Here is a 13234-nt window from a genome sequence, read left to right on the forward strand (position 1 = left end):
TTCAGTCTCTGATTCACCAGGGAAAAAAAAATCTTTGATTCCCATTCCAAGTATATGGAACATTACAGCACAAAACAGGCCTTTTGGCCCATGATGTTGTGCAGACCTTTTAGCTTTATTCTAAAATCAATCTAATCCTTCCCTCCTACATAGCCCTTCATTATGCCTATCTAAGAGCTTCTTAAATGCCCCTAATGTGTCTGCCTCTACCACTACACCTGGCAGGGTGTTCTATGCACCCACCACTCTTAAAAAAAACCTCTGACATTCAATCATCTTAAAATTATGCCCCTTCATATTAGCCATTTCCACCTTGCGGAAAAGTCTCTGGATACATTATAACCCGTGTACACTACCTCACTATTTTTTCACTCTGTTTGCATGGCATACTTAATTTTAATTTTATGTAAAATACAGATATAATTTATATCTCATTCTCCTTCACTCCAAAGAGAAAAGCCCCATCTTGTTCAACCTATCTTCATAAAACATGCCCTCGAGTCCTGGTAAATCTCCTTTGCACCCTATGTAGATATAACATTGTTACTCCTTTAATGAGGCTGCATCAAAACTTGCAGGAATTTGTTACTAAACACCAGGGGTGACAGCAGCTTCAGGACAAGGGCTTAAACAGTTCAAGGAGGCCAAACATCAACTCGGAGAATGCAAAAGTAAAACACACCCTTCACTAGTAACATGACGGAAATGGCACTGTTTTGCCAAGTACATTCCCCAAGAAACCATATGATTAACAGTACAAAGCTTAAAAAGAAAAAAAAATCAGTCGGAGTTCCTCCAGCATTTTGTGTGTTTTGCCTTGGATTTTCAGCACCTGCAGATGTTTTTGTCTAAGTATTACTTGAAAAGTAATACACAAGAAAATGTAAGTATTACTTGAAGGTGGAACTGCAACTTAGAAATGCTTCTAACTTCCCCATCATCCTCTGAATATGCTGACTCTGAGCCAAATAATTGCTCTTTACGATGAAGGATGAAGCCCATGAACAGTTTCAAGCCCAGCGGTGAAAGGAGGAGAGTTGGGTACCAGGCTAGCAAACTCATCCTGCAAAAATCCAGAGCTACAGAAGTGGCAAGTGAAGTTCCAAAGACTTCATCCCTGGGAAAGGAAGAGTCTTCACCTGGAAGACACATGAAGTCATGTGGCAAAAGCAGGTGCCACAGAGCCACTCAAGCATCTATCGACCCAGGACAGAGAACTCTGGTGAACTACTCCTGGCAGCCTATGCCCCAGTAGGGGCGATAGGCTTAAAAAGAAGATAATGGTGATGATGGAATAAGCAGAAATATTCACCAAAAGGGGAAAATGACAATTCAGCCTAACCCTATTCTCACTGGAATTTCAGATAGCATTCTCAGGCATCCCAATCCAGAGCAGCACTACTTGGTAGGCTAGAAGAAATGAAGTCAAAATGCTCCCTCTCTTGAAGCAGCTACCATTGAAATTAACTTGCTCAGAACAGATTGGGAACTGAGGTCAATTCCCTCTGCTCTAGTTAGACCCAAGTTTTAACCAGAGCAACATCGAAAGTAGTTTAAATGAGAAAAATACAATAAGAAACACTGAATTAAATTCAAATAGTAAGTTAGATTATTAACCCAAGGAAAAGGAATATGCATGAAATGTATTAACAGCTCTTCAGAGCTGATGCATACCAGTTAGAAAGAGCCTGAAGGGCAGCATTCATATAGCAAGTGTTTCCGATGTTTTTCAAACCAGTGAGACCTGGAGAAACAATACAAGTTTAAAATCCACACCTCTTAAAATACAACACACATCCGCATGAATAGAAATGGAAGCTGGTGATCACTTCAGCCTGTCTCGCTTCAATATGTGCTTTATAGTTTTAAAACAATTGCTTTAACTTTCCCCAGACAGAGGAGTATTAACAGCTAAACAAAAAAATCAGCCACTTTGAACATCAGACCTCTTGACTTGATATCATCATATTCAGCTTCTGCATCTAGATAAGTTCCCATTATTGTCTTGCGGTCCTTTGTTGACTGCTCAGGAGACAGGTCCTGGAATACAAATGCACAGAAGAGTATGAGAAAAGTCACGTACAACTTGGACACAACTTGCATCTGTCCATTACAAGATACACACAGGAATGTGAATATGCAATAAACCACTATTCCTTTAGTATTTCCATCCATTAACAAAGAACAGAGAACACTACAACACAGAACAGGCCTCCGGCTCACGATGTTGTGCTGGACATCTTAGCTACTTTATAAAACGCTAGTTAGGCCACATCTGAAGGATTGCATACAGTCTGGTTGCCCCATTCAATAGACAATAGGTGCAGGAGTAGGCCATTCGGCCCTTCGAGCCAGCACCATCATTCACTGTGATCATGGCTGATCATCCACAATCAGTATCCAGTTTCTGCCTTATCCCCATAACCTTTGATTCTGCTATCTTTAAGAGCTCAATCCATCTCTTTCTTGAAAGCATCCAGAGACTTGGCCTCCACAGCCTTCTGGGGCAGAGCATTCCATATATCCACCACTCTCTGGGTGAAAAAGTTTTTCCTCAGCTCCGTTCTAAATGGCCTACCCCTTATTCTTAAACTGTGGCCTCTGGTTCTGGACTCACCCATCAGCGGGAACATGCTTCCTGCCTGCAGCGTGTCCAATCCCTTAATAATCTTATATGTTTCAATAAGATCCCCTCTCAGCCTTCTAAATTCCAGAGTATACAAGCCCAGTTGCTCCAATCTTTCAACATATGACAGTCCCGCCATCTCGGGAATTAACCTTGTGAACCTACGCTGCACTTCCTCAATAGCAAGAATGTCCTTCCTCAAATTTGGAGACCAAAACTGCACACAGTACTCCAGGTGTGGTTTCACCAGCGCCCACACTAGGCCCATTCTAGGGAAAATGTCTTGGCTTCAGAGAGGGTGCAGAGGAGGTTTACCAGGATATTGCCTGGACTAGAGGGCATGTGGTATAATGAGAGGTTGGACAAACTTGGGTTGTTTTCTCTGCAGCAATGGAGGCTGAGGGGAGATCTGATAGAAGTTTATAAGATTACGAGAGGCATAGATAGAGTAGACAGGCAATACATTTTTCCAAGGGTTGAAATGTCTAATGCCAGAGGGATTTAAGGTGAGAGGGGATAATTTCAAAGGAAATGTGAGGAGCAAGTTTTTGAGACTGAAAATGGTTGGTTGGTGCCTCAAATGCACTGCCTGGGGTGGTGGCAGAGGCAGAAACATTAGGAATTTTTAAGAGACTTTTAGATACACACATGAATGTGAGGAAGATGGAGGGATATGGACATTCTATAAGTAGGAGGGGTTTTGATTTACTTTTTAGCTGATTTGGCACAGCATTGTGGGCCAAAGGGTCTGGTCCTGTGCTGTACTGTTCTATGTTCTACATTCTAAGACCAATCTAACCCTTCCCTCCTACGTAGCCTTCCATTTTTCTATCACCCATGAGCCCATCTAAGAATTTCTGAAATGCCCCTAATTATGTATCAGCTTCTAGCAGCAGCCCTGGCAGGGTGTTCCACAACCCCCACCGCCACTCACAGTGTAAAGAAAACTTACCTCTGACATCCCTCCCCCCAACACTTTCCTCCAAACACCTTAAAATTATGCCCCCTGGTGTTTGGCATTTCTGCCCCGGGAAAAAGTCTCTGGCTATCTACCCAATCTGCCTCTTATCATCTTATTTACCTCTCATCCTCCTATGCTCCAAGAGAGAAGCTCTAGCTCACTCCACCTTTCTAATTAGACATACTTTCTGATCCAGACAGTATCCTGATAAATTTTCTCTGCACCCTTTCTAAAGGTTCCACATCCTCCAATAATGAAGCAACCAGAACTGAACATAAAATTCCAAATGTGGCTGAAGCAGGGTTTTATAGCGCTGCAACATTACCTTACGATTATTGAACTTAATTCCCCTGACTATTGAAAGCCAAGGTATCATATGCCATATTGTTTAGCATTTATCAAAGATCTTATTTAAAGGATTTTTACTTTAAATGGGAAAACTATACTTTCTACACTTCAGAAAATATAGAAAATATATTAGTTTCAGCAATATTCATATAATTTTTAGAACCACTTCACCAACTTACTAAAAAAGGATCTTAGATGTCAACAATGTTGATTATGGAGTGTCTGAACCACAATGCTTTCATCGGCTTTACACTTGAATCTTTACCTGAGGGCATGACCCAACACCAAGGAGCAATCATCCCACCTGCAAACTCAAAAGGCTCATCAAGAAGGGTGTGTGGCACTACCACTTCCCTGTCCAACTTACGCTCAGCGGCCACCTTGTTAGGTACACTTGTACATTGATGCAAATACCTAATCAGCGAATTATCAACTCAATCCATAAAAGCATGCAGACATGAGGTTCTGTTGATGTTCAGACTAAACACCAGAATGGGGAAGAAATGTAAACTAAATGACTTTGACCATTGAATGATTGATGGTGCCAGATAGGATGGTTGATTATCTCAGAAACTGCTGTTCTCCTGGGATTTTCATGCACGACAGCCTCTAGAGTTTACAGAGAATGGTGCAGAAAAGAAAAAAAAATCAGTGAACAGCACTCTGTGTTTGAAAATGTCTTGTTCATGAGAGAGGTCAGGGGAGAATGGCCAGACTGGTTCAAGATCACAAGAAGGTGACAGTAACTCTTAATAACCATGTATTACAACAGTGGTGTGCAGAAGAGCATCCTTGAATTCACAACATGTTAAACCTTGAAGTGGATGGGCTACAGCAGCAGAAGACCATGGACATACACTCAGTGGCCACTTTGTTAGGTTCAGAAGGTACCAAGCAACATGGCCACTGAGTGTATGTGAAACTCCAATGCAGCACTGTGGGCTGTCAATGTTCTCTGCACAGCATGAAACTCAGTTGCACCTCATTAACACCACCTTCTCCAGAACAGTGAGTAGCAGAACCTGAACCACACCATTCCACATAGAATAACAAGTAGAATGTTGCTATAACAGACAGTATTGAATGAAAAGCTTTCCCTTCTTTACCTCATAATATTTATTGGTCAATGACATTATTGGTGTAGGACAAACATGCTTCAAGAGCTGCAGACATTTGGGGTGGCACTCTAGCTTTACTGGGCCATCTCCCTGGGTTCAATTCTTGCCACTGTCTGCTTCATGTGAGTTTCCTTCCACATTCAAAACATCTTTGGGTTAGTAGGTTAGTTGGTCACATGGGTGTAATTGGACATCACGGGCTCATGGGACAGAAGGGCCTGTTACTGCACAGTATCTCTAAATTTAAAAAATATACTTCAGTAAGTTCTTCTAATCTCCGCTAATTTCGAATTGATTTATTATTATTACATTCACCGAGATACATTGGAAAGTTTTGCTTGCAAACCATCCATACAGATAATTCCATCCATACACAGGTGGTACAGAAACAAAGTCAGTCCTGTCAAGGTGGTCAGATGAAGTCCACATGCCTACCTGGCTTTCAGGAACCTGAAGTATTCTCCCATTTTGCACTGGAGGGGGTCCAAGCTTCCGATCCAGAAAGACTTCTTTGCTACATGCGTAACACCAGACTCGCAAGGTGGTGAGGTTTACAGTGAGATTGTGCATGGTTTCCTGCAAAAAATGGGAGCAGTGAGTTTCAATGCAGCTTCTAATTTGAAGAAGTTAAAATTCTATACAAATGCTGAGATCCAATGTAGTCCTTTAAGCTGTCTCAGCAAGCAAAAACCAATGGGTAATCACTTGGTCTAACAGGGGTTCCCAACCTGGGAACAACCTTGCTTAATAATTTTGGTTCATGGCATAAAACAGGTCAGGAACCCCTGGTCTACAGGAAGCCCGTGCACAGTGAATCTGTGCTTCCAAATGAGAAGATCTTGTTTCTCCAGTTTATAAACCTACCAACACTACCTCACTATTTTGTTCTCTTTCTGCAGGTTTTTTTAAAAATAAGTTTCTTATTGGAACTTATAGTATTTTTTAATGTATTGCACTCTGCTGCTGCCACAAAAACAAACAACAAATTTCATGAGTATCAGTGAAAATAAACACGATTCTGATTAAGGATGCAAATCTACTTCTGCCTATTTCTGGTTCCCCGAACTTGCACTGCCCATTTAAGTCGGTCGTACAAATCTCCCACAGTGAGGCTATGGTTTACTTGCCCAAAACAGAACCCTGGCTTCCCAAAACTAATGCATGGATAAGTTTCACAGAGAGAGGACAGTTGCACAGACATCGAACAGAGTGGTTTGATGCTAAAGGGAACTGTAACATTACTCTATGTTGTTCTGCTGAATATTGTGAGTATCCTATGTTAGCACAGGAATGTACGACAACACTTGTGGGCAGCCCCCAGCACACCCTTAGGTTATCTTGGTTGTGAACACAAATGGTGTATTTCACTGTATATTTTAATATACACATGACAAGTAAATTTGAATCTTGTTTAATTTACTGGACTTGTTCACAGAGCATAAAACTACAAGCATAACAAAAGTTTGAATTTAAATTCAGCTAACTAAATCAATTTGGATTTCTTCCCCTCCACTCCCCACAGAAAACACTAATCACGTCAATATGACCACAGACCTACCAGTTTATTGCAAATTCCCACCTGGTTTACCAATATCCTCAACTGAAAGAAATCTGCCTCCCTCACTTTACCAGGCCTAGAGGGAACCCCAGAACCATTAAAGGCATCAGTTAGTCTTGCGAGACCATGGATCTGCGCCTGGAAAGTCTTCACTCTCCAGGGCGCAGGCCTGGGCAAGATTGTATGGAAGACCAGCAGTTGCCCATGCTGCAAGTCTCCCCTCTCCACGACACCAATGTTGTCCAAGGGAAGGGCATTAGGACCCATACAGCTTGGCACCAGTGTTGTCGCAGAGCAATGTGTGATTAAGTGCCTTGCTCAAGGATACAACTCATGTTGCCTCGGCTGGGGCTTGAACTCACGACCTTCAGGTCGCTAGTCCAAATGCCTTAACCACTTGGCCACGTACCCACACCACCAATGTGGTTAACTGCCTGCAACGGGGGCGGGGGCAGAAATGCTGGGAGTACGAGATATAAAGCTTAACATTTACTGAAAATATGGAATAAGAATGGAATTCTGAAAATACTAAATAGATCTGGTAATCTTTCTCTCCCTATTGATTCTGAGTTAATGTTACATGAGGATGATCTTAGATTAGAACTGACACAGACAGAAACAGCTGGTTACCTGAAACTGTTAAATACATTACTTCCTGAATAGAAAATGAGGTGTCGTTTCAATACTGTATTCTGAAAGAACCTGTATACCCCTATAATATTACTCACTTCTTCTCCTCTCCAGAAAACAAAGGTGTTATTTCCTGAGCTTACGTTGACCAAAGACAGTTTTGAGTGGGAGTGAGATACAAAATTAGTGAAATACAATTGAAAGCTCAGTCACCACTGTGAACTGAATTGAGATGTGTTGTAAGGTGGTTAACCAATCACCTTGAGACTGCTCCAAATTTGTCCATATAAGCTCCAAAAGAGTGCCCCATTTCCTGTTGATGTCTTCAACAATGAATTCAAAAATTTCAAATAACCAGCCATCCTTATCTGTGGCCAGTTCCGGAGAATCCCATATAATATTAACTAACTATTTTCTCTACAGAGTTGCTAACCAACCTGCTTCCAGCATTCTCTTTTTGTTTCATACTTCTCACAACTGTTGTGTTCTGCAAATTATTACATTTGTTTCTCTCTACTCCTCCCATTCATTTCCCTCCATTTACACACCTCCAAAAACATCAGTTTTGATTAGCACGTATTCATCATCCTCTCTTAGACATGCATCACCTGGTCAATCTTGGTATGTGTCTTGTCACACACACACTTCAGTTTTTTGTTTTTTCACCTCTTTTTCACTCATAAGATGCTTAGTGCTTTTACAGTTTTGATGAAATGAAATTGAACAAACATTTAACAGTTTTTCTCTCCACAGGTGCCACATGACCTGCTTTTCTCCAAAAATTTCCACTTTCATTTTAAACCAGATGGGATCTCCCTATGCGGCAAGTTTTCACAATTCAACAAACCTTCCACAGAATACACATAAAATTGCAATAGCTCCCAGAAGTTTAACAATTCCCTTGAAGATGTGCTGTAAAACCACATTTTTCAACTCATAACTTTGCAAGTGCCTTTGATAAATGGATTATTCTTCACACAAAATGCTGGCAGATCTAGTAAGAGTTCAGCACGGACTAGAAGGGCCGAGATGGCCTGTTTCCGTGCTGTAATTGTTGTATGGTTATATCTCAGTTGATCAGTCTTGATGAAGGCTAAAAATGTGAATTGTTTATTTTTCTCCATAAATGCTATCTGACCAGCTGAGTTTCTCTAGCATTTTGTGTGTTACGCTGGATTTCCAGCATTGGCACAATCTCGTGTGTTTATTCTTTACAATTTGGTTTACCTGCCCTCCTCAGTGAGTCAAAAACTGACATGGTACTATTTGAAGAACAGTAAAGTCCTTCTTGCTGACTTAGGCAGTATTTATCCCTCACCAATATATCTTAAGAGACATTATCTAGTCATTTATCACCACTGTTTTCAAAAGTTTATTGTTAACAAACCACGTACCACGTGCTATATTCCAGCAGCAGCTTCACTGGTTGCAATTTTGGTTGTGACAATTTCTTTTATTGTGAAAAGTTGCTGCTTGAATGCAAGATTCCTTTTGCTAAAGTTCCACACCTACCTGGGAATGAAGCGTGCTGTGATCCGAATGGGATTCTCCACAACCAACATAGGGACAGCCATTCTGTTTGCAAAGGAGCAAAGCCAACAAGTCAGAGGGTGGAGAGACTTTAATGCAATGAATCTCTAGTACAAACCATACATCACCTTACCTCCAAACATGCCCAGAGGTTTGGGCCTCCAACTTTGCAGTCTTGACAAGTGCCCTACCCAGAATAAAAACATCATACTGTTATTATATCAGAAAAAGGGAAGTAAATTCCAATTCTTTGTGCTAAAGATCAATCATCGCATGATTGATTTGACTTTCCATTTACAGTGGTGTATGTCATGTATATTTTGAACCTGCTCCTAACAATTTTCTCCGTTGCTCATTTTTGCTACCATATTCTATCTTTGGCCTTAAAAACAGGGCACCTCTCTTCCATCTTACAGCCTTCAGTTCCTCGAAAACAAGGTGGCAATGAGGGAGGACTGGGATGGGGAAATGGAATGATAACTTAATTATAACTTCCTGATTTAAATCATCCTTTATTATTGATGACCATGAAACAAAGCACAGTACAGACCTTTCAGCCCACAATATTGTGCTTGACCATGAAACACAAAGTACTGATCATTCAGCCCACAATATTGTGCCAACCTTTTAACTTACTCCAAAATTAATCTATCACTCCCCCACTCCAACAACAACCTCCATTTTCCTTTCAATAGACAGTAGACAATAGGTGTAGGAGTAGGCCATTCAGCCCTTCGAGCCAGCACCGCCATTCACTGTGATCATGGCTGATCATCCACTATCAGTATCCAGTTCCTGCCTTATCCCCATAACCCTTGATTCCACTATCTTTAAGAGCTCTATCCATCTCTTTCTTGAAAGCATCCAGAGACTTGGCCTCCACAGCCTTCTGGGGCAGAGCATTCCATATATCCACCACTCTCTGGGTGAAAAAGTTTTTCCTCAACTCCGTTCTAAATGGCCTACCCCTAATTCTTAAACTGTGGCCTCTGGTTCTGGACTCACCCATCAGCGGGAACATGCTTCCTGCCTGCAGCGTGTCCAATCCCTTAATAATCTTATATGCTTCAATAAGATCCCCTCTCAGCCTTCTAAATTCCAGACTATACAAGCCCAGTCGCTCCAATCTTTCGACATATGACAGTCCAACCTACGCTGCACTCCCTCAATAGCAAGAATGTCCTTCCTCAAATTTGGAGACTAAAACTGCACACAGTACTCCGGGTGTGGTCTCACCAGGGCCCTGTATAGCTGCAGAAGGACCTCCTTGCTCTTATACTCAATTCCCCTTGTTATGAAGGCCAGCATGCCATTAGCTTTCTTCACTGCCTGCTGTACTTGCATGCTTGCTTTCAGTGACTGATGTACAAGAACACCTAGATCTCGTTGTGCTTCCCCTTTTCCAAATTTGACTCCATTTAGATAATAATCTGCCTTCCCGTTCTTACCACCAAAGTGGACAACCTCACATTTATCCACATTAAACTACATCTGCCCACTCACCCAGCCTGTCCAAGTCATCCTGCATTCTCATATCATCCTCCTCACATTTCACACTGACACCCAGCTTTGTGTCATCGGCAAATTTGCTAATGTTACTTTTAATTCCTTCATCTAAATCATTAATATATATTGTAAACAGCTGTGGTCCCAGCACTGAACCCTGCGGTACCCCACTGGTTACCGCCTGCCATTCCGAAAGGGACCCGTTAATCGCTACTCTTTGTTTTCTGTCAGCCAGCCAATTTTCAATCCATGTCAGTACTCTGTCCCCAATACCATGTGCCCTAATTTTGCCTACTAATCTCTTATGTGGGACTTTATCAAAGGCTTTCTGAAAGTCCAGGTACACTACATCCATTGGCTCTCCCTTGTCCATTTTCATAGTTACATCCTCAAAAAAATTCACATGCCTGAAAGAATCTAAGAATCTCTTAAAAGTCTCTCATTCATCTGCCTCTCCCATGACTTCTGGCAGCATATCCTACACACCTACCACACAAAAAAAAACTACCTCTGACATACTCCCCAAACATGCCCCCTTCTACAAGCCATTTCCACCCTGGGAAAAAAGTCTCTGGTTGTCCACTATCTTATCCTCTTAAAATCTTGTACACCTCTTATCAAATCACCCCTCATCCTCCTTTGCTCCCAGAACTTTGTTTACATGAGACATATTAAGACACAAAGACATATTGATGATTCTGGAACTGCAAAATCACTGAGCCATGAACTGTCATGATAATAGCTTTAAGAACGTGATTCCTACAGAAACATCTTGCTGAGGATAAACTACTAAATCCATACGTGTTTAATTGACCACTCACACCACCAAGTCGGAAAGAGTGCAGAGAAGATTTATATGTCTGGATGCAAGGGATTAATTTATGAGGAGAGGTTGAGCAGGTTGGGACAATCTTATATAGAAGCACAAAATCATGAGGGACATAGATAGAGTCAATGCGCAAAGTCTTTTTCCTGGGATTGAGGAAATCAAGCTTAGGTTTAAGATGAGTTGGGGAGACATTTAATAGGAACCTGAAGGGCAACTTTTTCACCCAGAGGCTCATATATGGAACAAACTCTCAGAGGAAGTGTACATTTACAATATTAAAAGGCACTTGGACAGGTTCATGGATAGGAAAGGTTTACAGGGATGGGTAAACCCAGGCAAACGAGACTGGCTTAGATGGGAATCTTGGTCAGCATTGACCAGTTAGGTTGAAGGACCTACTTCCATATTGCATGATTCTCTAACTGCCAGGGTTCTGCAAAATGCTGTAAAATGTAGAGTTATGTCAAATACAGTTCAATTTGTAATTCCGAACCTCCAAGTCTCATTCACTGAATTGAACATAAGATCCAAGCAAATATTCATTACACTAGAGGAAAAGATACCCTGCCAGAGGCACCATCTTTTACACAAAAGTTGTCAAACCAAGGAAGGTCTTGTTTAACCTACTGGGTGCAATAAATGACAAGAATGTCCCAATCAACTTTTAGCTTTCTTCTAACAGCACTAATACACATTAACAGAAGCCTTAGGTCTGACACCACCAGGCCAAGAAACAGCTACTTCCCTTCAACCATTCAGTTTTTGCATCAATTGGCAAAATCTTAATAAGCACAGTTTAGCAACACTATGACCTCCCTGCACTAAAATGCACTTTATTTTTCTTCTAATCATGTTCTTTCCTGTAACAGTTGTGTATAATTTACAGATATGTTTAACTTGTGTTTTTCGTGTGAACGCTGCATGTATGATACTTTGCACCCGTGATGCTGCTGCAAGTCAGTTTTTCATTGCACCTGTGCAGACAGGCACTTGTGTATTTGACTGACGTTATCTAGTTATGATCATGGCTGTTTTATAGGAATTTGCAGTGAAATATTTGGCCACTCTATTTCTAACATTACAAAAGGCACACAGCAAATGTGCTTCATTTGTTGTGAAGCATTTCTGGATGCAAAAGGCCCCACATCGATGCAACTTCCTCCTTATCATAGATGTGATCATTTATTCTATATCAGGAAATTAATAACAAGCCTCAAGTTCAAGTTGAACTGTCATTCAACATTGCACATGAATACAGCAAAAACTGAGGCCAAGGTGCAAAACACAGTACGAACAGTCACACCCATCACATACAACACATATAGTTACGATAGCAGAAAAGCATAGTCACAAAAAAAAGGTGACTTACATGAGACTTTTCAATCAGTTCATCTTTTGTCACTTCACCCACTGATTCCAAGTGAACACAATCACTGAGATGTGACATCTTCACAGCAATAGCTTCCTATAGCCCTTTTCGATGCAATACTGCCTATACAACAGTGAGAACAGCTGTAGGTGAGGGTCTCTGAGTTATTTTGAGAAGCATGCAGCTACCTTCTGCAAAATAATAACAATCCAAATGAATCAGATCTTCTCAAGCCTGAAATAATTGCACATTACTTACAACCAGCCCACCGAACAGCGAAAGACTACCTTCTGGAGTTTATGAAAAGATAAAGAACCCTTCACCTATATTGCTACAAACTTCAGAATTTGACAACTTAGCCAATTAAATACCATTTATATATTTTTTCAAAATGTCATACTAAGGCCAAAACATAAGGAGGGTTATAATTTCAGCGTGCACCTGAAGCTGTTCCAATTTTGTTCCAACTTTGGTATTAGAATGAGGCAGAAACAAGGCACGGAGGCATGGAGGCCTCTAAACCACAACAACGCTGCGGTTCTCTTGGACGAGTTTAATTGGTCACAAGGGTGTAATTGGGTGGCTCAACCTTGTGGGCTGGAAGAGCCTGTTACAGTGCTGTATCTCTAAAATAAAAACTAATATTTATAAACTGATAAGGTGGCCAGAACAATGGCAGGAGGAATTAAGCTATGAAAAATGCAAGGTGCATTTTGGGAGGACTGATAACATTCGGCTATATGGAATGAATTGTAGGAC

The 13234-nt window shown here is 41.2% G+C and overlaps 1 protein-coding gene across 6 annotated transcripts in view; it reads right to left on the reverse strand.

Annotated features, from left to right (window-relative positions):
- The window catches only part of usp33 (ubiquitin specific peptidase 33), a 156905-nt gene that overhangs the window by 112400 nt on the left and 31271 nt on the right, over positions 1-13234 (reverse strand). For 5 of the 6 annotated variants that reach the window (XM_063064734.1, XM_063064733.1, XM_063064732.1 and 2 more), the window contains exons 3-8: positions 12476-12598; positions 8905-8958; positions 8754-8816; positions 5489-5629; positions 1947-2040; positions 1675-1744 (exon numbers count right to left, since the gene is read on the reverse strand). In XM_063064734.1, coding sequence (XP_062920804.1) covers positions 1675-1744; positions 1947-2040; positions 5489-5629; positions 8754-8816; positions 8905-8958; positions 12476-12553 — 500 coding nt within the window. In that variant the 5' untranslated portion in view covers positions 12554-12598. Of the gene's footprint in view, positions 1-1674; positions 1745-1946; positions 2041-5488; positions 5630-8753; positions 8817-8904; positions 8959-12475; positions 12667-13234 lie in introns of all 6 variants that reach the window. The other variant, XM_063064736.1, reaches the window with a different exon arrangement.

Source organism: Mobula hypostoma, chromosome 12 (assembly GCF_963921235.1).
Source record: "Mobula hypostoma chromosome 12, sMobHyp1.1, whole genome shotgun sequence".
Lineage (NCBI taxonomy): Eukaryota > Metazoa > Chordata > Chondrichthyes > Myliobatiformes > Myliobatidae > Mobula > Mobula hypostoma.